The sequence below is a fragment of the Mixophyes fleayi genome, chromosome 5 (genome assembly GCF_038048845.1).
Source record: "Mixophyes fleayi isolate aMixFle1 chromosome 5, aMixFle1.hap1, whole genome shotgun sequence".
In the NCBI taxonomy this organism is placed as follows: Eukaryota; Metazoa; Chordata; class Amphibia; order Anura; family Limnodynastidae; genus Mixophyes; species Mixophyes fleayi.
The window spans coordinates 192450168-192473776 of NC_134406.1; the positions used below are offsets into that span (position 1 = coordinate 192450168).

A 23609-nucleotide genomic window follows, 5' to 3' on the forward strand; every position below is an offset into this window, starting at 1 on the left:
CATGGAACACATAGTACCACAGTTAAGCTACACAGAGAAACACATAAATAAGTGTTTAATGAGCAGCCACTTACTGTACAAAATATTCACTGGTTACCTGATGGTTTACAGGAGAGTGAGGGAAACACAGTGATAGGAGGTGTACACAATTGTTTACTACCAGAGCTGACAAAGTAGTGAAGTCAGCAGCAGAAAAAGGATTGAAGAACAAAAATGTAAATTAATTAGTTACTGTAATCCCCAATGAACAAATGTTAATCTCTATACAAAAAGTTTGGTCTTCACAGAAGTTCTCCAGCTGGCAAGCAGGGAGGATGTGAACCTGCCCACAAAGGTTTGTAGCGCAGTAATGATGGTAAGCTTGTTGCACCAAAAAAAAAGAAAAAAAGATTGTAGCCTGTTTTGGCACAGCTTAGTCGTGGTTTAACACACAATGACTGCTGTGGCTCAAGTAATTATGGCCTATTGGTATGCTCCGTGATTCTTTACACTAGCTGCAGTTTAACCTGTTTGCAGGGACATCTTGGGCGCACTGTTCAGAACCAACACACCTCCCAGCTACAGTGAGAGAACAGAATACAGAATCAAAGTGTTCTTTTGGGCAAACTGAAAGCATACAAACTGTAACTTCTTACTGTATAATCTTACTAATCACATCATAACATTTCCATTATTATAGAGAGACAAAATTATAGAGAGACATTATTATAGAGACAAAAATGGTTTCATGACAGCTACCACAAAACACAGCACTATAATCAGTATTTGAAAGCTGCTGTCAGGATTCTCAATAAAAAAAAACACTGAGAAAATGCAAGTGGAACAAAGTGGTTTTTATTTAACACAAGTTACACAGGTAAGTGAAGAAATAAACGGTAAGGCATGAAAAGTCAGCAGAGTATGGCCATTTTAGCAAGGAGATGACACACAGGATGCAATAGTCTGGAGACCGATACACAGGAGAGACTGGAAACAGGGTGTCAAGGTCTATGAGGCGTTACCACTAGACAGTGGAGATGACACACAGGATGCAATAGTCTAGAGACCGATACACAGGAGAGACTGGAAACAGGATGTCGAGGTCTATGAGGCGTTACCACTAGACAGTGGAGATGACACCCAGGATGCAATAGTCTGCGGGACCGATACACAGGAGATACTGAAAACAGGATGCAATGGTCTGCGAGGCATTACCACTAGACAGTGGAGATGACACACAGGATGCAATAGTCTACGGGCCGATACACAGGAGAGACTGGAAACAGAATGCGAACTGTGGGTGCTGTCATAACAAAGCCAAGTCAGGGGGTCACAGGAATAGATGCCAGAATGGAGGGACAAGCAGAGGTCAATACCAGGAAGTCAAACAAGGACAATTCACAGGAGAACCAGCAGAGGTCAAGGCAACAAATGAACTGGCAAAGGCTGCTAGGACAGGCAGGTTTATATAGGTCAGGGACAGGTGCTAAGCATCCTGGAGTACTGAGCTTAGCTCTGGCAGGTAGGAGAGATGTCTAAGTACCACAGTGGCCCCTTTGGTGGAACTGCAAGCTGGATACCTATAAATGCAAAAGTCCAACATAGTTCTTGGCAAACAGGAGCTGTAGGAGGCAGATTGTGACAGTATTTGTACCTGTAGAACTATGCTATGTATGGGTACTGAGATTGTAAGCAGTGTGTAAATACAGTCAGCCAAGTCACCTTTCTTTGCTATATGTATCTTTATATGTATATTTTTACCAAGATAACAAGCAACCCCATCTCTCTTCTCCTGGACCGGGTACTATTTTCTGTAAAATTACAATCTAACAAAACTACAGTATACAGTTACTGCAGGTATGACATGAACCATTAATGGAAATGGAAATAGTTACCAGATCAAACCAGACTCATTGTTGGGATTTATACAGGTAATAATATAATCCTCTACTCTCACTGTCTAACTTGCATTAGATCAGTGATGGCTAACCTGTGACACTCCAGGTGTTGTGAAACTACAAGCCCCAGCATGCTTTGCCAGTAGATAACTAGCTGATAGCTGGCAAAGCCTGTTGGGGCTTGTAGTTTCGCAACACCTGGAGTGTCACAGGTTAGCCATCACTGCATTAGTTGGAGCTAAGCTAATTGTTGACTATGAGCAAAATGGAACCAAGATTAATTTTCAGTTTAGCCAAAAAATATGATGTGCTCCCTCAGATGATGGTACTGATGCTTACAATTACCATTTTTTTCATTTATATTATTTTTAATTCAGTTAATAACATTATTTATAGGATACCATAATAATTTGCCTACTGCCTCACATGGAAGTTAGGAACTTACTATTTTTCTTTTCTTGTTTTTTTTTACACCTCTGCTTGTTTTTTGGACTATTCAGCCAACCTTTGTCAAATACATTTGTAAATGCAAAACAGGCTTTCTTAGACCAATGTCTTAGTAGATCTGGCTCACTTATAACACATTTTGGCATGATCATGCAGAGCTGTTTAGCTACTTCTGGACGTATATACTTTGCATCGGCTATAATGCAGCAGAAATATTAATAAATAATGACATGTAAATAATTGTATCAGCAACTGGGTGGTATGAATAAAACAGACAACTGGAAGGAGATCTTATCTAAGTACCTTTGCACACAGGGCAACTGACTACACAGATGTAGATAAAAACACAACAATTACAGGAAAAACAATTTGGTTTAATATATTTTAGCTTCAATATTTTACAAACAAAATGATAATGTCACAGACTGTTCTCTATTTACAAACAAAAGATTAAACAGGAATTAAGGTGGATCACAAATCAGTTTATGAATATTAGAAAAAGAATAGTTATGAGGATAAAAAAAGAAACAGTGCAAGATGTTCATAGCATTTGAAAACAAAATATTTTATCTGGAAACAAAACCACTAAATTACATTAAAACAAAAGAAAACAAAACACTTTACACAATTTACAAAAGTCTGCTTAGTGGGTTTCGTAAAGGAAATCAATATTTACAAAAAATACTGAGTTGCCATTTTTGAAGGCCTTTATAGGTATACAAATATATACACAGGGAATATTGCTGTGATAACCATATAATATTAAAAATGCTGTACTATGTACTCAAAATTAACTCTATTATTTGTAAAATGCAGTGGTTAACCAGATAACTTTTACAATGTTTTTTTGCGTACTTAAAGTGTACCTGTCGCTTACACATTTTGCAGCCAACCCCAGTGTGTGCAGTTAACAGGAACACTTGAACATCAGAGAGAGACGCGGTCTCTTCTTCAAAACAATTCCTTTCAGCTATATGTTTATTATGGGCAAAGGCTATACATAGGTTGTTGCAAATAAAAAAAAGCTATGGAGTGTTAGTACCACAGTAATCATATAGTGTTTTCAGTTTCTGGTTGACCACAATCATTTGATATGGTAATACAAATAAGCCATAATGGAATTGGAAAAACAAAAAGTTTTAAATACCCACAGCAATTATTTCCCATAAGCAAAATAAATAAATAGGTAGTAACTAGCTACAAAAATAAGCTTAATTTAAAGTAAGGTAAAATGTTCCAGCTTATATATAAACAATATTTAATTTTGGATATGAATAATGAACGTAAAGTAGGGTGCATCTATTCGTTCCATGCTTTAGCGATGTCTAACAGGGACATGCTCTTATAGTTCTATAAAAACAAATACATTTTTCTGAGCATTAAAGGCTAACTCCACCCAAACAAGTTTCAACTAACATCAGCCCTGCTCTGTGCCAGTTACAACGCCCCACTGCTGTTAGGACAGATTCTGTCTTCTTTAGACAACCTGCGTAAAGAGCCATGCAAACCACGCTGTTAGTTTCTAACACCCAATCCGACTGTGCAACACTCCTGCTTTGTCCAATCTGCACTTGTCTTAGAAACTAAAGACATTTCTTAGATATATTATTCCCAGATTGTCAAAACCTGAGCAGAGGCTGTAACAATACTGGTGGGGGACAAAGTCTCCTGAACTGCATGGGGGCTTCTAAAACATGGTGCCCCCCTGCCGTGCTTACCATGTTCCACCGGCCTGACTCCTATGGTTGCTGTTCTGTTTTGGGAGCCTTGCTTGAGCGATGCCCTGTGGTAAGCTGGGTCTTGGGGCAAATAGCGGGCAGCCCCTCGGCTTTGTGCTCTATGTGGCCATACCACCCTCGTTAAGGCTCTGCTATTCAGAGACAAGTTTTACATTTTAGTTTATGTAATACCATTTACCTCCAAGCGCCTTTATAGAATAATCCTTTACAAGTGTGTAAACCACCATTAACAATCAATTTTCCGCTAGACTTGAGCAAACTTTCCTTGAGTTAATAGTGTTTATACAAGGCTGGTAAATATGGCCGTCAACAAATATGACATCACATGAAAGACAGAATTGGTGTAAAACAATTTATGGGAGAAAAAATAGGATAAGGACTCATAATTTAAACTGAGCTTTGGTGGCAAAAAAAACACAAAAAATATAGGGAAAAACAAGTAATGTATATTTTGATTCCTCTGAATGCAAAAGTTATCCTAATTGTTCATACAACTATGGTGATATCACTTTATTTTGGTACCAAAAACATGGGACTAAAAGCGAATACCCAAAAAAGACTAATGTGAACTAAACAGCCCTATAATTGAAAATGCACTACAAAAGCTATTCTATGAAACATACTATTGTGACAGGGTTGGAGGAGCATTCATAACATTATATATGTGTTGTGTGGGTTATTGTACTTATGGCATCAAGTATCTTCTATGTCATGTAGCACGGACGTTGATCATGTGAAGTCGCTTATATCTGCCAGAAACATATCAAATGGAAGCACAGCAAATAAATAAACATGTTACAGATTACCAAGGGAAAGTTAGTAACTGTACACTAACATGCAGTAAGAAAATAAATATTGCATTAACTATCAAATTACCCCTTTACAATTCTGAGGGTGCACTGGTGATATATACAAATAATTTTGTCAATCATTTATGATCAAGTACCATTGTAGAAAAAGTATTTTTATAAAGCCAGTCTACTACAGGACAGACTAGATTTACGACAACTGTTTTTGAGGTAGGATTTTTGAACGTGTACATTTTTCTTTTTAATTTGTATTCCTAATTGATAAGGTGATTTGAAAACTTTGTTGTTTACTTTTTTACCTGACAATGTATAATGTTGTAAATAGAGAGGGGGAAGAGGGAGGGGGTGGAAAAGCCTGGTTATTTATCTTTTCATAAATGAGCAACAATAGTTTGCAAATCTTATTATCAATTGGGGGGTAAAAACAATGCAGCTTAAACAAATGTTAAAAGTTATCTATATTTTTTGGTATCTGTTTTGCTAAAGGTACAGTGATTTCAAGTGTCACATTTGTTTTCACTGAACTTTACATTTTTATGTCCTATATTCTTTAACAGAATGTAACGAAAGCCATATAAAGAAGGATAGTTGTGTTTAAAATGTAAAAACCTTACAACTTTGCTTCAATTATGAAATATTGCTTCTGTGGTGACAAATAATGTCTACTCATTTGTAACAAATGTATTAGTGTAATGCACTCTGTACTGAAAATAACTATCATTATAATGCAAACATTACTGGAAAAGCACAAATGGAAATGTTAAATCAATGCATTAAGCTTATTAATATTACAGAAGTGGGAGACGTCACAGACATCTAAAAGAGCATCTATCAGGCACCCATTCTCTAATTAACAGAAAATGGACCAGCCATTTTCCAAACAGATAGGCAACTCAATTATTACCATAGAACAGACAAGAATGTACCAGTGCTTTTTGGACATGGGATATTCCATCAGTAGGGTTGTATTGTAATGTGTGCATGTGTTATATACATATAATGTAAATACTTCTTGTAGAAAGAATGGAGCTGACAGGGGTTACCAAGTGCATTCATCTTTACTACACCCTACTACATGAAATAACATCCCTGATCTATATATCCAATGATGCTTGAAATTCAACAGTCAATAAAAATCGCAATAAATAGTTTTAGAACAACAAATGATAAGTACCTGAGATAAGTATAGAAGTCAATATAGACTACATAAGCTCTGGTCAGTAATTCAAACATATAACACAGGAATAAAAAAAAAACTTTTACAGGATGGTGTGAGTGGAATGACACCATTTTCAACCAGTGGCCGGTGTTTGAACCACACAGTAAATATTCCTTTCGTTCATATGCTTTGTCTAGAATGAGATACTGCAGTCAGCGGTAGATCAGCACTATCATCAGAAAACATTACTTATGCCACACTGCCAGTCTCCTGATGATTCTTGAACAACCTCTTCCAAGTCGAGTGTTTGGGTGATGTCTTCCCCGCCTTCCTCTTCTTGCATGGAAACTTCTTCTATAAGATCTATAATGTAGTAAAACAGTGAATGACAATGCATCTGTTGAAGATGTATGTTGCAACACTGTTTAGTGTGCTCTTATTTTTTACGTTAACTTTACTGTCCACTTTTAGATACCCTCACAAACTCCTTCTTAGGTTGCCCATCCACATCATAGGGCTACAGATCGTTATGATGGATTTACACAACCAACATTGACATTATTCTCTTCTACATTGCTCTTAGAATGGGCCCAGGCTAATTACAAGTAACAGCGTAACATTGTATAAAGGCACGACTGGCAGATTGCGCAGAGAACCCTAGCAGCTATCTGGCTTAGAAAGAGAGTGATCAACCGCTTATTTTCTGTGAGTGGAGAGCGGGATGACAAATAGTGCTATTTAAAGTGTTCATCAAGACTATAGACTATAGGTACACAGACACTTCTCTCTCAGGTAGGGTTGGTGATACAGATTATAAATAGATGTACTCCCTCTACCGACACTCACTCACAATGAAGGTCACACCAACCAAACTGAGAAAGAGGAACAACATAGCCATTTCGCAGAGAGCTGCAACTTTGTTATCACAAAAAAAGAGGCCAGGTCAGTATAATTTCCATCGCTGGCTCCTACTGCAGTTAAAAGTTCATGCACCTGTCTATCCAAGCAATGCACAGATTTATTTTGTTCCCTCAAGACACCTGCCCCTTTTGTACATTTTATTTTAATTTTATAATTGGTGCCCCCAACTTCAATGGGGCTGGAGATGGGACTCATTCAGACCTCAATGATGATCTCCAGTGCACTTGGTGGGTCATGCCTGATAAACTAGAACAGTGGCACTCAGCTGCAGAAGTTACTGCCCCCGCCAGCTCTACTTGTAGAAGGGGTACAGTGAAAAATGGTCAATACATAAAAAAACAACAACAGAAAGGCAAGGAGATAAAACTAGAAAAATGCCCCTAATTCCCCCACCCCTTTGTGACCTGATTATTATCTTACACTTCTTACAATGGGCGACATGATGAACTCCATTTTAAGCACACAAATATTTTGTTTATTACAGATTGTGAGGAGAATTTATTTAAATAAAAGTTTATTTAACCATCTGTGTGTGCTTATTTGTTTCTACTTCATTATTGTGGAGCTGCTCAGTATCATACCATCCACTGACTGGCAAAGAGTAGCTCCACGCTGGTTGTCCCTCTGCTAAAAATGGAAACCAGCCCGGCTGTGGTTGGTTATTGATTTTAGTGAGGAATCACACATTTACAAAAAAAAAAAAAAAAAAAGTTAACTGTAAACATACAGAAATCTTCACTATAATGATGACCGCCTTATTTTTGCTCTAGCCGTATCATTATACTCCTGGTTATGTGCTGAACTTTAAGTTGCGTGTATCTTAAGGCAGGTGCAACTCCAAATACAAACGTAGAAACATGCAGGGGTGTTTGTCTTCATATGTGCTTTTCCTCTTAAGGTGAACCATTAAAAACTATAGTCCTTCAACGGAAAAGTACATTTTTGGCGACTTCAAGCAATGTAATGAAAAGTCTCACATACACACAGTCCCAATAATATATGCAGAGCTGTTCCTGAGTAAAGAGAGGAGATCGGCACCTTGATGCGCACCGGCAGAACCACTGAAGCACAGGGTAAAACCCAGGTATTTTGCAATGTGCCACAGGTAACTCCGCAGCATTCAGCTTGACACTGGATGAAGCAGTGGTGGTTATGGTGCCAGGAGCGGTCATTGATAATGGGAGCCTAAACATAGCAGCACACTTGAGAGAATGTGGCTGTTATCTTTAATGGCCATTACAAAGCCATTCAGAGATATTGAATCTCCATAAAGGCTGTTTGTAAACTTTCCAATAATAAGAAAGGGTTAAAAATGAACAGAAGATGTGGCTGTGTGCCAAGGTCTAATGTGATGAGACAACACACACTACTATCATTTAATATTCACTTTATACATGTTGGATGAAATATCCATGACATAAATGTATATGTAAGGAACAGTTTAATATAGAATATATTTTCAATATAGAACTGTTTTTTCACTGCAAAGCAGCAGGGAGGGTAACATGTATACTATGCAAACATCATATTACCAATTAGGGAATGGGCATTTATTGTAAAAAACAAAACATGCTAGACGGTGCATAGTAATGTTTTAAGGGGACTATTTATCAAACACATTTTTCATTTTGGTATAATTTAATCACAAGACACAAAAAACAAAACAAAACACATTTTACCATTTGGGCGGCTGGAAACAACCAATATAAATAATCCAACTAAACTAATATAAACAACAGGCTGCACATACCAGGGTAGTCATGAGTCCTTTTCATATGAAGTTTCATATTGCATTTCTGGGAGAAGGTCATTGAGCAGTAATCACATTTGTAAGGTCTTTCTCCAGTGTGCTTCTTCATGTGCACCTGCAGTGCACTCTTCTGGTTAAAAGCCTTCTCACATAATGTGCACTGAAACGGACGCTCTCCTGCAAGCAGATACAATCCGTGTGGGAATATAACAGGCAGCAATTTCAAAACAAATTTTGACATAGATATTTCCATTTTTAAATTGTTGAAAGTCACATATATATAAACTTCTAATATCATCTTGCAGCTCCTTTACATGATAGGAGGTGTAATTACAAAGCAAATATAACTGAATATCCCTAGCAAAATTAGATAAAACTTACTATTAAATACTACTTAATATTAGTTAAGTTAATAGGATGTGTAAAATAAAATTCACTTGAGCTTTGTAACTCATTTAATAACAAATCAGTTAGTGGGGTTTGTTCCTACATTCTGTATATATTTGGGGGAGGGGGGGTGACAGGACAGTACTCTGCTCTACTACGACACTGGAACAGGGCTGTCGAAATCCGCCTCTGGTTCTAGTGCAAAAACCAGGAATTGACTCAAGTAGTTTCCAGCTTTTAGGTTGGCACACATAGTGGGGGATTTAGAGTTGGATGCTCTGCGGAAATATGCATCTCTCACTCCAGGTGACATTATCACTAGAGTTTTATACAAGAAGTTTAATCAGCATTGCGCTGTATTTTTCCAATTGCTTTCCATTGGCCTTTCATTCCTTTGGCTCATTAGTTTCAATGGAGTCGTGCACTACATTTACAAACTCCATTGATATGGGTTGTGGAAATCATTGGAACTACACAGTACTGGTAATTGCTTTTCCCTACATAAATAAAGATGAATTTAATCTCTAGTGATGTGTGATCAAAGTAGGGCGTTCCCAACACTCCTCTTCACCACCAGCCAATCACATTGCGGCTAGCATTGGAAACCTCATGCAATAAACTGAGTAGCTAAAGAGAGTCCTATTCAAACATCAAAATCGTCAATCCCCAATTCCATAGCGCTTTACAATTGGGAACAAACACAGTAATAAAACAATACTGGGTAAGAGGTAAGCATGTCCTGCCCTCAAGCTTACAATCCATTCAATCTGGTTTGCTCTCATTCAGTAGGGGTCTGAGAGGAGCAGTTTGTGTTTTCTGTTTGTTTTTGTATTACTTTAAATTACTGTGGATTAAAAGACGATTCCCTGAGTTTTACCCATTATATTAAAAAAATGATTGTTCGTTTCCTTTTTGGATAACAAATTAAGGACATTTCCTATTGAATTTAAAAAGATCCATTTTCGCTTTCCCCTTTGGATTACAATTAAAGGAAATTTTCCAATGGATTAAAATAAGGAGATCTGGTTTGTATTTTCCATTTGGATTACAAATTAAATTTGTATTTGGATTAAAATGCAGAAATGCCATAGGATTAAAAGATGTAGGGACTCCCATTGGATTATTGCAGTGTAATATAAGTGGATTAGGGTATATGGCGTATTCTATAAAAGTATATTATATAAAAGTTTTATATAGTATAAAAACCTTAACATTATATACTCTGACCACTTTGGAGAGTCCCATCGCTTTTAGCAGAGTAGTCTTTTTTTGGAACTAGACATCGTATTAAGATAGGAGGCAGTGTAACCCCCAGTCTCAGCACCCACCTTTATGGGAGGAGTTGACTGACATGGGAGGAGTTACCGGCAGTAGTGCAGTGTAATGCAGTCTTGGGTGCTAGAGATAACGATTCCCGAGCTGCAAGGAGCCAGGAAGTGTCATCATCCAACCCATAATCTTAATAGTGCTTATTACGCTGCCCCTTTTCACTGCACTTAACTACACCATAAGCGATATATTTGGTGTGTGATGAAGTTTCACTTACCCAACACATGAGCATACTACTTGCCAACAAAAAAAGACCCTCCTTATTCTAACTTTAACATTTGAGATACAATTGCTATCCTACAATCCCCATCATTATTGTTTTCTTTATTTGTAATGGCCTTTTTTATATTCCATGAAAAGTAACCACACTCTAGGTCTACAATGTACACTTGTTTTAGCTTCTGCATCTCGTTGTTATTGCTAGCATTCAATTTTTTTTGTCTCAAAGAGTGCAAATCCGTAGGTACTTAGACCTTTGCTTCAGCTCATTTGTACATAGACAAAACATGAGTCAGACAGAGGTGCCTGCTTCCAACAACATTTAAGCTGGGTATGGTGAAGTATTAATGTAATGTAGTGGGGGCTAGTAATGTAATGTAATATCTGGTATGAGTTATGCATTTAATATGGGGTCCCTATTATATGTGGGTGCTCTAAATGTAATGTAGGGTTGGTGGGTGCTATTAATATATTGATGGGGCCTATAATGTCTCTGTATGAAATGTAAATGCTATTTATTGTCGAGGCAGACTACGGAGAAGGAGGCCTGCTTATTAAATGTGGGCGTTATTGCTTTTTTTGTGGGCTGGTTGGAGGGAGGCCTAGATTTTTCACTCATTGCTCAGTTTCTAGGAGGTGAATCCTACCTATACCTTTACCAAAGAGGACATCAACATTACAGGACCTGACCAAGCAGAAACAGAGCTTAAGAAAGCGGTAACAGGTAGTCCAAGCTGCAAATATGGGTAGGGAAAAGCAGCAGATTCTGTCCTGATTCTAACAAAGATAAACCAAAGGTATTATAAAGTAGTTATAAATTAAATTGCCATTTTAGAGTTTTGGTTTTTTTACATAGCACAATTACTTTATATTTATGATCTGCTATTTTAAAATGATCAGAAATATATATGTATTTGCATATGATTTATTGAACTTAAGTGTTGCTTGTATACAGGGTCAATTACAAATATTTATATAGAACTTTTACCTGTTTATGAAAAACTTTAACTTGTATACTGGGTACATTTTCAAACAAATGCTGTTTTGGGTGGCTCTCATAATTGTAGGGGGTGTGACTGTTACTTGTAAGAATGCATCTGCATTTATTATTAATGCAGATGCTGGCATCTGGCAAAAACAGAATGCATGTTGTATTCACATTTTGTTTTATTTACTATTGGGCAAACTTTATGTTTATAAACCCTGCTGAAGTGCATTATGTTTTTATATACTCACATTCAGCGTCAGAATTAAGAGACCCATCTTCTCTACAATGTTGCTTGGTAACCGATGATTGCTATTTTTAAAAGTTTGATAGGCAAACATATAGTATATGAGTTTGATTTAAGCTACATAAGGTTTTTGGAACGGATATCCCAAGACTTAATACCCCCCTATGAACCATGACATTGGAAAAACGTTCTAAATATAAAAATATGCATATGATCCTAAATAATAACATGATTTATTTACTCTAGCATCATAGATGAAAAATTTATTGAATGTTATGAAGGTTATAACTGGAAATTTAATTTACACCTCCAGGATGTTTACTGCTATTTTTATGCAATCAAGTTGCCAATTATTGCTAATTAAGCTCTGTAATATTCTAACAATTAAAGGTTAGTATAATGAGTTTTCAGGTCACTCACAAATACTATTGAGTGATCTGATATACTTAGAAAGGGATTGGAGCCCATAGTGTTTTTATTAACTGCATTAGTTCTGAATTAAATAATTAATCAATTTACTTAATTTAAACAAAGTGACTTAAAATTGCCAGGTGTTACAAACCTCTGTGTACAAGGTCCATACATTTAGGTTGAATAAACAATTAAAGCAATGGCTCTCTGCCATTATCCCAAAAGTCCTCTATATCTGCAAAAACTGCAAATCTATAGATATGTATTTTTATCAATAATAAACATCATCTCTTGCTGACCCCTTATGATTACTTCTAACTATCCTGCCACCAAGGCAGGAGGACAAGTTACACAACAAGAGTTGAAGAGCCTGCCAAAGTACCAAGATTCTGCTTAACTGTGCACAATTCTATCCACCATCCAAAATATGGCACAAGTTACCGAAAGATGTAAGGGGATTGCAAAGTGCTTCATTTAGCACTATTGTAAGTGCATATAATTTATGATTTTATAGATTCAAAATGTTCTTGCATTTGATCTATTGCGGCTTTGATGTTTTCTCCTAGTGTCTATCTCTCCATTTTGATAAAACAAATGTCCCATTTTGGGGGCATGACACACACAGCCTTTGCCTTGACTGTAGGACAGTGGAGAGGTATGTCACACATTATAGTACTCTGTTTGTGAAGAGGGGAGCCATGTGTATCTAACAGTGGTGCTGTGGGAGATCTGCGCACAGCACTGGTGACGTCACCAACTGGAAACAATAGTGCTCTGCAGAGTCCTTACCTACAATCCACATAGAGTAGCAGTGATGGAAGCTGCTGCGAAAACTAGAGCTCTCTTCCACCAGACATCACAGCCAATAGAAACCCGTGTGGTAAGAGGAGGCTTGGAGTACCCGTGACAGTGTCGAATATGCTCTTCATTATTCTCCCCTTGAAATATATGACCACCATCCTCCACCCCCTTGTCACTTGGGTCACATTCAACCATTTCTTGCCTAGGGCCCTGCAAGATCTTTATCTGGCTATTGGAGGGAGGGTAAGAGTCAACTATTTAATACAAATACGGACAGCGTATTTGTATTGTGTGTGTGAGAGGGGCCAGCGTATTTGTTGTGTGTGTGTGTGTGAGGGGCCAGCGTATTTGTATTGTGTGTGTGTGTCTGTGTGGGGCCAGCGTATTTGTATTGTGTGTGTGTGTGTGAGAGGGGCCAGCGTATTTGTTGTGTGTGTGAGGGGCCAGCGTATTTGTATTGTGTGTGTGTGTCTGTGTGGGGCCAGCGTATTTGTATTGTGTATGTGTGTGTGTGTGTGAGGGCTATTGATTTTTTCAGAGGGGGGGGGGCGAAAACCAGTTTCTTGCCTAGGGCCCCATGAGGTCTTAATCCGGCTCTTGATGGAGCCCCATGACTAGGTGTGTTGGATTCTAAGACATGTCATCAAATGAATAGGCAGGCTTAGTAACTATAAATATCAAATAGTAATACATCAAACCTTCAAGTCTACAGTGACCATAATGCGAAAATAAATCATGGTGTGAAGAAGCACACATCTGTCCCTATTTCATTACCTTTGTACGAAGTAAAGAAAGCCATGCACCTACGCATGCTGCCAATATGGCCGATACTCATTGCATTCTACCCAGTAATCCGCACGTTGCTGTGTTATTCATGTCAGCCATGTGTCATTCTTTTCTCATGCAAGCTGTCTCGGTACATTTCAGTGTGCTTAAATGGTTAAAGTAACCTATCTTTAGCTATATAAACTATAAATTTTAACATTATCACAAAACAGTGAACTGCTTTGTACAAATATTTAATGGACTAAAAAAAATGCATTTTAGAAGAAAATCTTTCAATCTAGAGTACTGCCTATTAACTGAAATTGAGGTCAGCTTCTAATTAATGTAGAAGACATGAATGAATACAGAAAGGCTTTTTGAAGATGTGTCAAAGAAACTTAAATACTGTGTAGCCGACTGATCTCTAGTATCAGTAATACAATCAATTAACATTTTCTTCTTAGCTAGGATGATAGGGTTCATCTATCATGTTTTGGTATCATTAACATTCATGATTATTTTTTTTAATAAACAATAATAAATATGTTCATTTATTGTATTAAATATATTATATGATGAATACTTAATTGGTTTTGGTCATTGGATTTGCAAGAGCTTCAACTATACTTTAGGAATGTTAATCAGTACCAAAATGTAAACAAACGCCCATATTCTGAACCCTATGTGCTTAACTTTCAGATATGGCTACCAAGAATAAAAATATTGTCCCAGGGACTGTGCAATCACATTTATGGCTGTCATCAATAACCATTCAATTTTCTTGATGGGTATCTGCTAGCATTTGAAAAGGAAATTAAAAGATGTTTCTGAGCTAACACGAATAGAAACATCTCTTGTGAATGGTAACTAAATCAGCCTCATAAGCCTGTACAAACGGGAGGAAAAACTGCAGGTGGGAGAAAAATGTAATCAAACTAAACAATGAACAAATTGAGTTGAGAGGTCAGATTTAGATATTAGTAACAGTATGGCATTGTCATTTGTGCTGCTCAAAAGGGGCTTTAGAAATACAGAATAGATTAACATTAAATTGAAGGCACCAAGTTGTCAATAGCTAAATAAATTAAATAGATATGAGGGCACAAGAGAAGAGAAGAGAAAACCAATTACCAAAGCTACACACAGGACCTTGATCAAGGGGGTACAGACATAAGGGTTCTCAACAGACTAGGGGGCCTGCCGTTGCCTGCCCCACTAACTTTTAAATTTTATTGTTTTTTTTCTGCAATATTGTGCGCTACCCGACACCAGACACTACACTGGATATGGCAGGATCTGCAAAGGAACGGATATGTACATCCGTTCCTCTCCTACCTTTTTCACAGCATATGCCGGCCCCTCCTCCACTGACATCCAATCTCATGTGGGGTGAGCATCACATGACCTGCGCGCCCTCCCAACCACAGAAAGCAAGAGCGATAGACAGAAGAGTCTGCTCTCCAACTCTGCACTGACTGAAGAAGCATAGAATGAGGATTAAAACAGTAGAACAGGAAAGCTGCAAGGAGAAGGACAAGTCTGAGTAAGGCTCTTAGGCTCTTACTGTAATAGGGGGAGAGATTGGGCCATTACTTTAATGGTGAGGTGGGAAATACTAATTTATTAGTCGGGACAATGTATTTAATGGTGGGGGCTAAACAGGTACCCAACAGTTCATGATCCAGACAAGCAGTAACTGAGCTTAAGACCCAAGCAAGAACAGATAAGAGAGAGCAGGACAGTCTGCTGGTTCTGGTGGGACAGTCCCAATTTTGGGTGACTGTCTCACCCTTGACTACAATGACAGATGGGAGGAATGTCCTGCTTTAAAAGTGCACTGCTCGGAAAGGGGGAGCCGATAGGTGCACACAACATTGCCTGTGTATTTTAAGTGGATGGGAGGGGGTTGGCATATGGAAGGATTTGGAAATGAGTGATATAGGCTTGTAAAAGTCATTTTCAGAGGGGGAGGAGGGCCCTATCTGTTTCATTTGTACTGGGCCCCACAATTTCTGATGGCAGCCTAGCTACACAATACTGCTGTGTTAAATTTAAAAACTGTTCTGCAGAATATTTGCCTCATTAGGTATTTGGGTGTAGTAAGTAACATATATCTCTAGCGGAATTTAGCCATAACTGTTCTCTGTGGAACACCCTACTCCTACCCCAACCACACCATACAGTAGGACAAATCAACACCATAGTCATCTCAAGTTATAGACTATAAATTCAGCGAAATGTGGAATTTACAAATACAGTGCACAACTGCAAAGCAAGAGCAGAATTCAACAATTGTATTGCTGGAAATGTATGTCCTGTCTGCTCCAAAATCTTCAATACACAATATATTCTGCAGGGAACCCCATGCCACAGAAATTATTTTTTTGCATAGTGGATTACATTTACAATTATAACATTTTCTCAATACCATAAAGACTAGATTGGTCCACTAGATAAGTGAGGAAAGGAAGATGTTAATCCTCTGATGCATACATTTTCGATAATAATTTTAGGTCAATATTTCAAAAGGAAAAAGGTCTGTAATTATAACAAAGTAAATGACCCCACTCTAATGTAAGAGATCCTTAGATAAATGTTCATTCGCCACAAGCACAACAACTAAAGGAGGTAAAAGTCACCTCGGCCATCCTATTTTGACTTTTTTTGAGGTTCACTTTCGTAACCATCTTCTTAAGAGACTGTTTGCAACAAGACATGAGATTCAGACAGCCTGCTCAAAGCAACATTAGAAGAGAAAATACAATATTATTACAAAAAAAAGGACAACTCCCCACTTATGGCATAATGGACATTAACTCAAAACACAGGAATCAGAATGATACTTGTCAATTACTTATTCTCCTGCCATCAACTTCAACAGTCACTTTGTAGACCTTAATTTTAAACTGGGACTTGAACAGTTAATGACACAAATAAAAATTTTACTTTTATCGACATTAGTAAAACAGAAATAGTTAAAGCAGTTTCCCAGTTTAAATGACCCTTATACTAAAATTTCCGTACTTTTCAATAACCGTACAATTCGGGTCTATTTAGCAGGGGCCTGACACTAACTTATAGCTGGGATATCTGCTAATCACCTTCAAAACTGCTCAGGTCTCTCCATTCTAGGAGCGATCTAACACAGCAGTTCTAAGGCTTTCAAATAGAGACTTTGTAACAGATCCTGATTGCTACATCTGTCAAATAGTACTGAAGGTGCCTAAGGCAGAGGTGCCAGGACTCTGCCACACAGAGCAAAAGAAGGTTCTAATGAAGGGATCCAAACTATAGTTGTATTATTGGGTAGGGGAAGTAATTAGGGCCTGTTTCAATAAGTCATGCAAAACTAACGTGATTTTTTTGTTTTTTTAGAAAACACACGGAAATCGGGCATATGCACGTCCGTCAACTTCAAGCAGATCTGAAGAAACGTCTCTTGTTGAATACAGGTCTAGGTACGCTCTGCTTATAATGCACTTGCCATATAGAGAAAGTCAAAACACACTGCAGGATACGTTCACTACATATGTGGAATGTAAAGTGCCAGCAGTACACATCGAAGAAAAAAAAGCAAAGCATTCAATTATTGTCATCTATTCATAATATAGTCATTAATAAAAATAACTTTTTTTTTTCATTTTTTTTTTCTTCTTCCATGATGTACATTTATCAGGATGTTATTAATGTCTACTGAACAAAAAATGCATTTTTACTGTTGGTCTTGATTGCAAACACATGTTCTAGCATGTGCACACAACCATCATCCCAATCTCTCAGCACTTACACCTGCCCTGTAGCTGGTGCAAGTGATACAACTGAAAAAGAAATACCTTAGAAATACCTTCGACTTTGACAAGACCTTACTTGACATTGTCTATGTGCATACGCCCTCTCCCTCCTTGTTCCGCCCTTTAAATCTTAGGCTGTCGGAAGTATTATTTACGTGCGGACATGAACTGTGTTCTTTGACGTATGTTACGTTTTGCACATGTGCAGAGCACAAATAGCACAAAATAAGGCATGCATCAGCATTTACTATCTTTAATGAATCAGCCCCTTAATGTATAAGAAAGTGAAAAACCCTTTTAAAACCATGACACTCTGGTCAGAAAAGCGTACATTTTGCAGCAAAACGTAGAACCAAAGCAGATATTCCTGGTTGGCCCCTGGGAGCACAAGGTAGCTTTATATGCCAATGACATTCAATAGACAGTGACAAACCCATTATTTCACTTCCTAACAAGGTTGGGGAAAGCCATTCTTTTCCAAAATTTCCAATATCAATACAGAAGAGACTTAAGTTCTGACCTTAAATCTGTCACCTGAATTTAAGACTCAGAAAGCAGCAAATAATTCATAAACAACCAAAGTTCTGAACTGAAATCTGTCACCCAAACATAAAACTCAGATAAAACATTTTTTCTGTGGTTGAGTCACACACAAATATATCAGGATCTTCTTAAATAGGTGATATGCATAACTAAATGCTGCAAATTAACAAGCACTTGTCAGAAATATCAAAAACAACGGACTTGATGCGCTCCAAATGGAAACCAATTGAAAAACAATAATAATGATAATAATTGAAAATACCAATCCTGTCGCTACCCTATTCAAGGGTGCCAAACCTTGTGAAAACGGAAGACAACAATATTACATAATAGGGTGCGCCAGGAAAAAGGTGATAATAAAAATAATAATCATATATGAGATGGCGGACTTTATGTTAAATAGATTTATTAATACAATAAAACAATAAGAAGAATACTGGAATTAATAAACAAAAAAACAAATAAAACCACAGGAAAAAACATAACATATATGCACACACATGTATCAACTAAATGAGAAAATTGCGATGTATGGATAAAGCAGAAAGATTAAAAAGTCTATAAGTATGAAAGTCCTTGTGATGTAGAATGACGATGTGTGTGGCCAGTACACATAGATATTGTAGATAGATCCCATAGGATGTAAGCTCTTATGAGCAGGGCCACTCTCCCCTCCTGGCTCCACACCCGTTCTTCCGCTCCGTCTTTACAGTATTTGCCTGCCTGGAGTTTCTGAAGTTCTGGTACTTTGTGTTTATTGTTCTGTATTGTTTTACCCTGTATAGTGTACTGTTTGTGCCGTGTACGGCGCTGCGGAAACCTTATGGCGCCTAACAAATAAACGATAATAATAATAATAATAATAATATTGTGATCTGAGAACTCTGGTATATGTGGACAGCAAATAAATGGCTTAATAAACCACAGATTTCATATGAATGAGGAAGATATAGAACAAATCTCACCCAATCAGAGACACTTTATCCATAGATCGCAATTTTACTATCCACTGTATATTGACTCCTGCTATTTGCTTGGACACAGCCAAATACCTAATTGGCAAGGGAGCAGGACATGGGGGACCTGGGGGTCTAGTTACAAATCAGAGGTTAACATCGCATTGTCAACGCTGTAAAAATGTATGCAAGATGGTAACCACGTACCTACGAGGATATATAAAATATATCAACTAGCCTCTTTGGAGGTTCTGCAGACAGGAGGGTACCCTGCCCCACATCTTGTAAGAGTGTCAGAGGTTAATTCTGATATGGAAAGAGGTCCACCACCTCATATTTAATATCACAAACACACATTCCTGATTCTCTTTTGTATTCCGTTACTATGTCCCATTCCGGACATGCCTAAATACACAAAGAGGCTAATATGGTATACTCTGTATTCCATTCGATGTCAGATTGCCTCCTATAAGAGAAAAACCTGATACTATGTTTATAGAAAAGATTATCTGGTTTGTAGACAGAATGGAGCATGTATCATATCTAACTTTATGGCCAAATAATCATCAATTTGGCTAGACTATCAAGGAGTCCCCCACCAATAAATTATGGTTTATAACTGCGCTAAGAGCATGGCCTGGGGACAGGGTCACCCAAAGTTTCCCTATAAGCCATCCCCACAGGATATTTCATGTTTTATAAAGGAGTAAAACCTTGCACCTTGGACGATCTTATTGTTTATGGATATCTTTCATCACACCTGTATGGTGTCATGTGTTATACCTCCACGGTTTGCGAACAATAGGGGATTGGGACAGATAACTGAAAACGTGTATATAAGACTGGTTCCGTAAAACTGAAAGTGTTATATTGGCATCATCCATTATGCCTTTACTTTTGCCATTGATGTAGTCCTTACACCCATTTTTTCCCTTCCTGTAGCCCCTCATTTCATTAATGTTTGCTGAAAACTAAATAAAAAGTTTTGTTTTTGTTTTGTCTTTTTAAATTACAATTTTAGGAAAAAAAATGATAAGCTTCTTAGGCATTTCTACCTAACAAAATATGATGCTCATTTGTAAGTTGCAAGTTTAGTATTATAGCATTGTATGCTAATTGGTCTACAATCTACAGCTACTCTGACATTGTCTTAAAGTACACACTCATTTTATCTTGTAATAAAGCAATTTTCTTCTTTACCTTCTCAATTTGCTGGATATTTAAAGCTATTGCTTATATGTTTAAATCTAAGCATGCACAAAGTAAAATTGGTATAAAGACTCTAAAATTGAAGCAATTATGGGAGAATATGCTGCATCTTACAAATTGTAGCATGAATAACTACCCTTCTGAGAATGATTCAAACATTTTTTTCCACTTAATGACATTTATTAAGAAGATGAAAGCTTCAGAGAATTGTTAGGATACGAAACTTGCACATTTATTCAGACAATGAAATGATACATAGAGCTTTTTACAGGATCTTCAGGAATAGCAATATGCAACTACATAACAAAAACACTTTGGATCACTCCTCCTTAGTGTTGAAGGGAAGCAAATTTCTCAGCAAAAGAACACTCATGGCTAGATTTACTAACCTGCGGGTTTGAAAAAGTGGGGATGTTGCCTATAGCAACCAATCAGATTCTAGCTTTCATTTATTTAATACCTTCTACAAAATGACAGCTAGACTCTGATTGGTTGCTATAGGCAACATCTCCACTTTTTCAAAACCGCAGCTTAGTAAATCTAGCCCTCAGTCTATTCCCTGCATTACCTGTCTGTCACAAAAAGAGACACAAAACAGCAAATGATCAACTCAGTCCTGGAACACTACTTTTGGAAAAGGAACTTCAACACTACAGAAATATGGCATGCATTTCTTGCTTCAATAAGTGTGTTGGAATGTGTGTGTGTGTCTTAGTAGTAATAACAAAGTATTTACTTTAAAATGTTTAATGACTGCAGTTTTAGATCCACAGAATATAGAATCGAATTATGTTGTCGTGGGACTTATAACAGAAGAGGTCTGATGACAAGCAGATGATCACACTTTATAAGCCATATCTACCATCCAGGAAGACAGTATATAACATATTCCTATTCATAAATATCGGTTATTGTCCATCTATCCTTAATAAAGTTGGGTGGCTTACAAAATGCAACAGATTTTGCTTGAATATTATTTGTAGCTGTATATATCATCATTTCCTTAAAAAATTGTGGCTATCACAGCCCATCCGTATTTGTTTTATTTTTTACAAATAGAAGTGGAGTAGTAACTATGGCCATTTTAATAAAAGAGCAATATGGGCATTAGACTTGGGCTCACCAAACTAGAGGCCCACCAACAGTAATGACACCTGGATAGGAAATGCAGTGATAAAGCTTTTCTCTGAGCCTCTTAGTGTCCCAGGAAAACAAACAAAATCCTAATTTCAAATGGGGAGTCATCTCTTTCAATTTAGTTATTCGACCAACATATATTCCTCAGTCAAACAGAACAAATATTCAGTTGAAATTGTCATTATTCTAAATTTTACATAGCTGTAACATTAGCCAATTGTACAAATCCCTGGAGCTAAGTAGCCAATATGCCTAAGAAATTATTGCTGTTGCCTAAATTCCCGACTGCCCTAACGACACTACTGCCAGGACTTTTGTCCTGACTGCCTCGACTGTCCACTCTGTCAATGGAGCGTACAGTAGTGCAAGCGTTACTTTTAGAGGATGGAAGGAACTTGAGGGTGATCTAGCATCTCGTATGCGCTAGGCATGCCCGTAGAGGACATGGCACATACAAAAAAATAATGTGGACACACTAGACAGGACATGACAATATCCCTTTTTCACGGCAGCACACACATGCTGTCTCTATTTGGACAGTGGGAAAGTTGGTAGGTACTATATGTTAAAGTTAAAAAAGATTTGCAGTTTTTGGTGGCTTGTACTGCTCTTCAGAAAACTCTATGCACAGCTTTTGGATACAAATAAAAGATACCTGTTGCATTCTACAAGATGTATAAGTGTCCCTTTAACATTGATCTATATCCTGTGTCCATTTTATACTATATACATATAAATAATCACATTAAGAACAAACATAGTTTTTTATACTGTTTTCCTCGGCATACAATACCTGTATGAATGCGACTGTGTCTTTCAAGCTGACTTGGTTTAGCAAATGCTTTATCACATGCATCACACTTAAATAATTTTGGCATCTGTGAACATCGTGAAGGTCCAGGCTGATGTGTCTGCATGTGCTCCTGTATACAATAAATACAAGTCAAACAATATACAGCTAAGTAACATGAAATACGAATGTAAATACAAAATATTCCTTATTGCTGGTTGGCCATGGGAGCTATTATTGTACAGCATTTTAAAATGGCAACTAAGAAGGGTGTGAGCGGACAGACCACTAAGGAGCTGCAAGCTCTGGTCTTGCAGCTCGTATTGCTCCATGTGGCCACACACCCTTCAACCGCATCCCAGTCCTGACGGAACCTAGGGAAAACTACTGCATGGAGCAGCCTCTGCGGCTCTGGTGAGATGAGCAACAGGTAGGTGACCTTTTTCACCCCATATGGAAATGCGGTTAAGAACCAAACTCATTTTAAAGTATAGACACATGTACAATATCAATTTGGCCAATTTATAATACACACATAGAATATTTTGGTTGCTGCCAAACAAGTAAAACAGTTAAAGAAATCTATTCTCACATATCCCATTACTATACCATTGGGAGACTGAATACATTCTGGGAAAAGAAACATTCCAAGTTAAAGATTTCCAATAACGCAGTCCTACTTTTAAATGGGACGCTCTCTTGAAGGCTTTATTGCACAGATGGCACACATGAATCCGTTCTTTGCCATGAGTTTCTTTATTGTGATCTGCTAATATGGAGGCTGAAGGAAAGTAATGATTGCATTCAAAACACTTATATATTCGGTCGTGCTTATCTATATCACTGTTCTTTTCAATATGAGCTTCATCTGTAACCTATGAAATACAAATTGTCATCAATAATACATCTGTATAATTAGAATGTTTTTGGCAACTTTACATTAATCCTAAAATGCCAGTAAAAACACTTACTCAAATGTCTCCCGGTTTCAGTACAGTAGCATTACAAATTGTGCTACTTTACAACTGCAAATTAAAATAAGATCAGAAGATATAGGCCATGATTGACAACAATGTATTTTGCACAAAGGTTGTGAGATTTCCCATGATATCAGTGCAGTTTTCACCTTTATCAATTAGTGCAAAACATTCCATGCACTCCTACTTAGTATAACTATAAAGCCATACACATCAACACATACAGAGGTTGCATTAGATGTAAAGAGAGACCGTGGTGTCTACCTCCAGCAAATCCAGGTGTTTTCACCGGAGATAGGGCTTTGGCATGTGCATCAAGGGATCACCGCTGGCGGTATGATCTGCTGGGTCTCTCCAGCA

At 37.5% G+C, this 23609-nt stretch overlaps 1 protein-coding gene across 3 annotated transcripts in view; it reads right to left on the reverse strand.

Moving 5' to 3' along the window:
- Positions 1-2677: 2677 nt before the first annotated feature.
- ZNF236 (zinc finger protein 236) overlaps positions 2678-23609 on the reverse strand; it is a 139699-nt gene continuing 118767 nt past the window's right edge. For all 3 annotated transcript variants that reach the window (XM_075213212.1, XM_075213211.1, XM_075213213.1), the window contains exons 30-33: positions 22953-23147; positions 22276-22405; positions 8703-8879; positions 2678-6394 (exon numbers count right to left, since the gene is read on the reverse strand). In XM_075213212.1, coding sequence (XP_075069313.1) covers positions 6267-6394; positions 8703-8879; positions 22276-22405; positions 22953-23147 — 630 coding nt within the window. In that variant the 3' untranslated portion in view covers positions 2678-6266. The remainder of the gene's footprint in view (positions 6395-8702; positions 8880-22275; positions 22406-22952; positions 23148-23609) is intronic.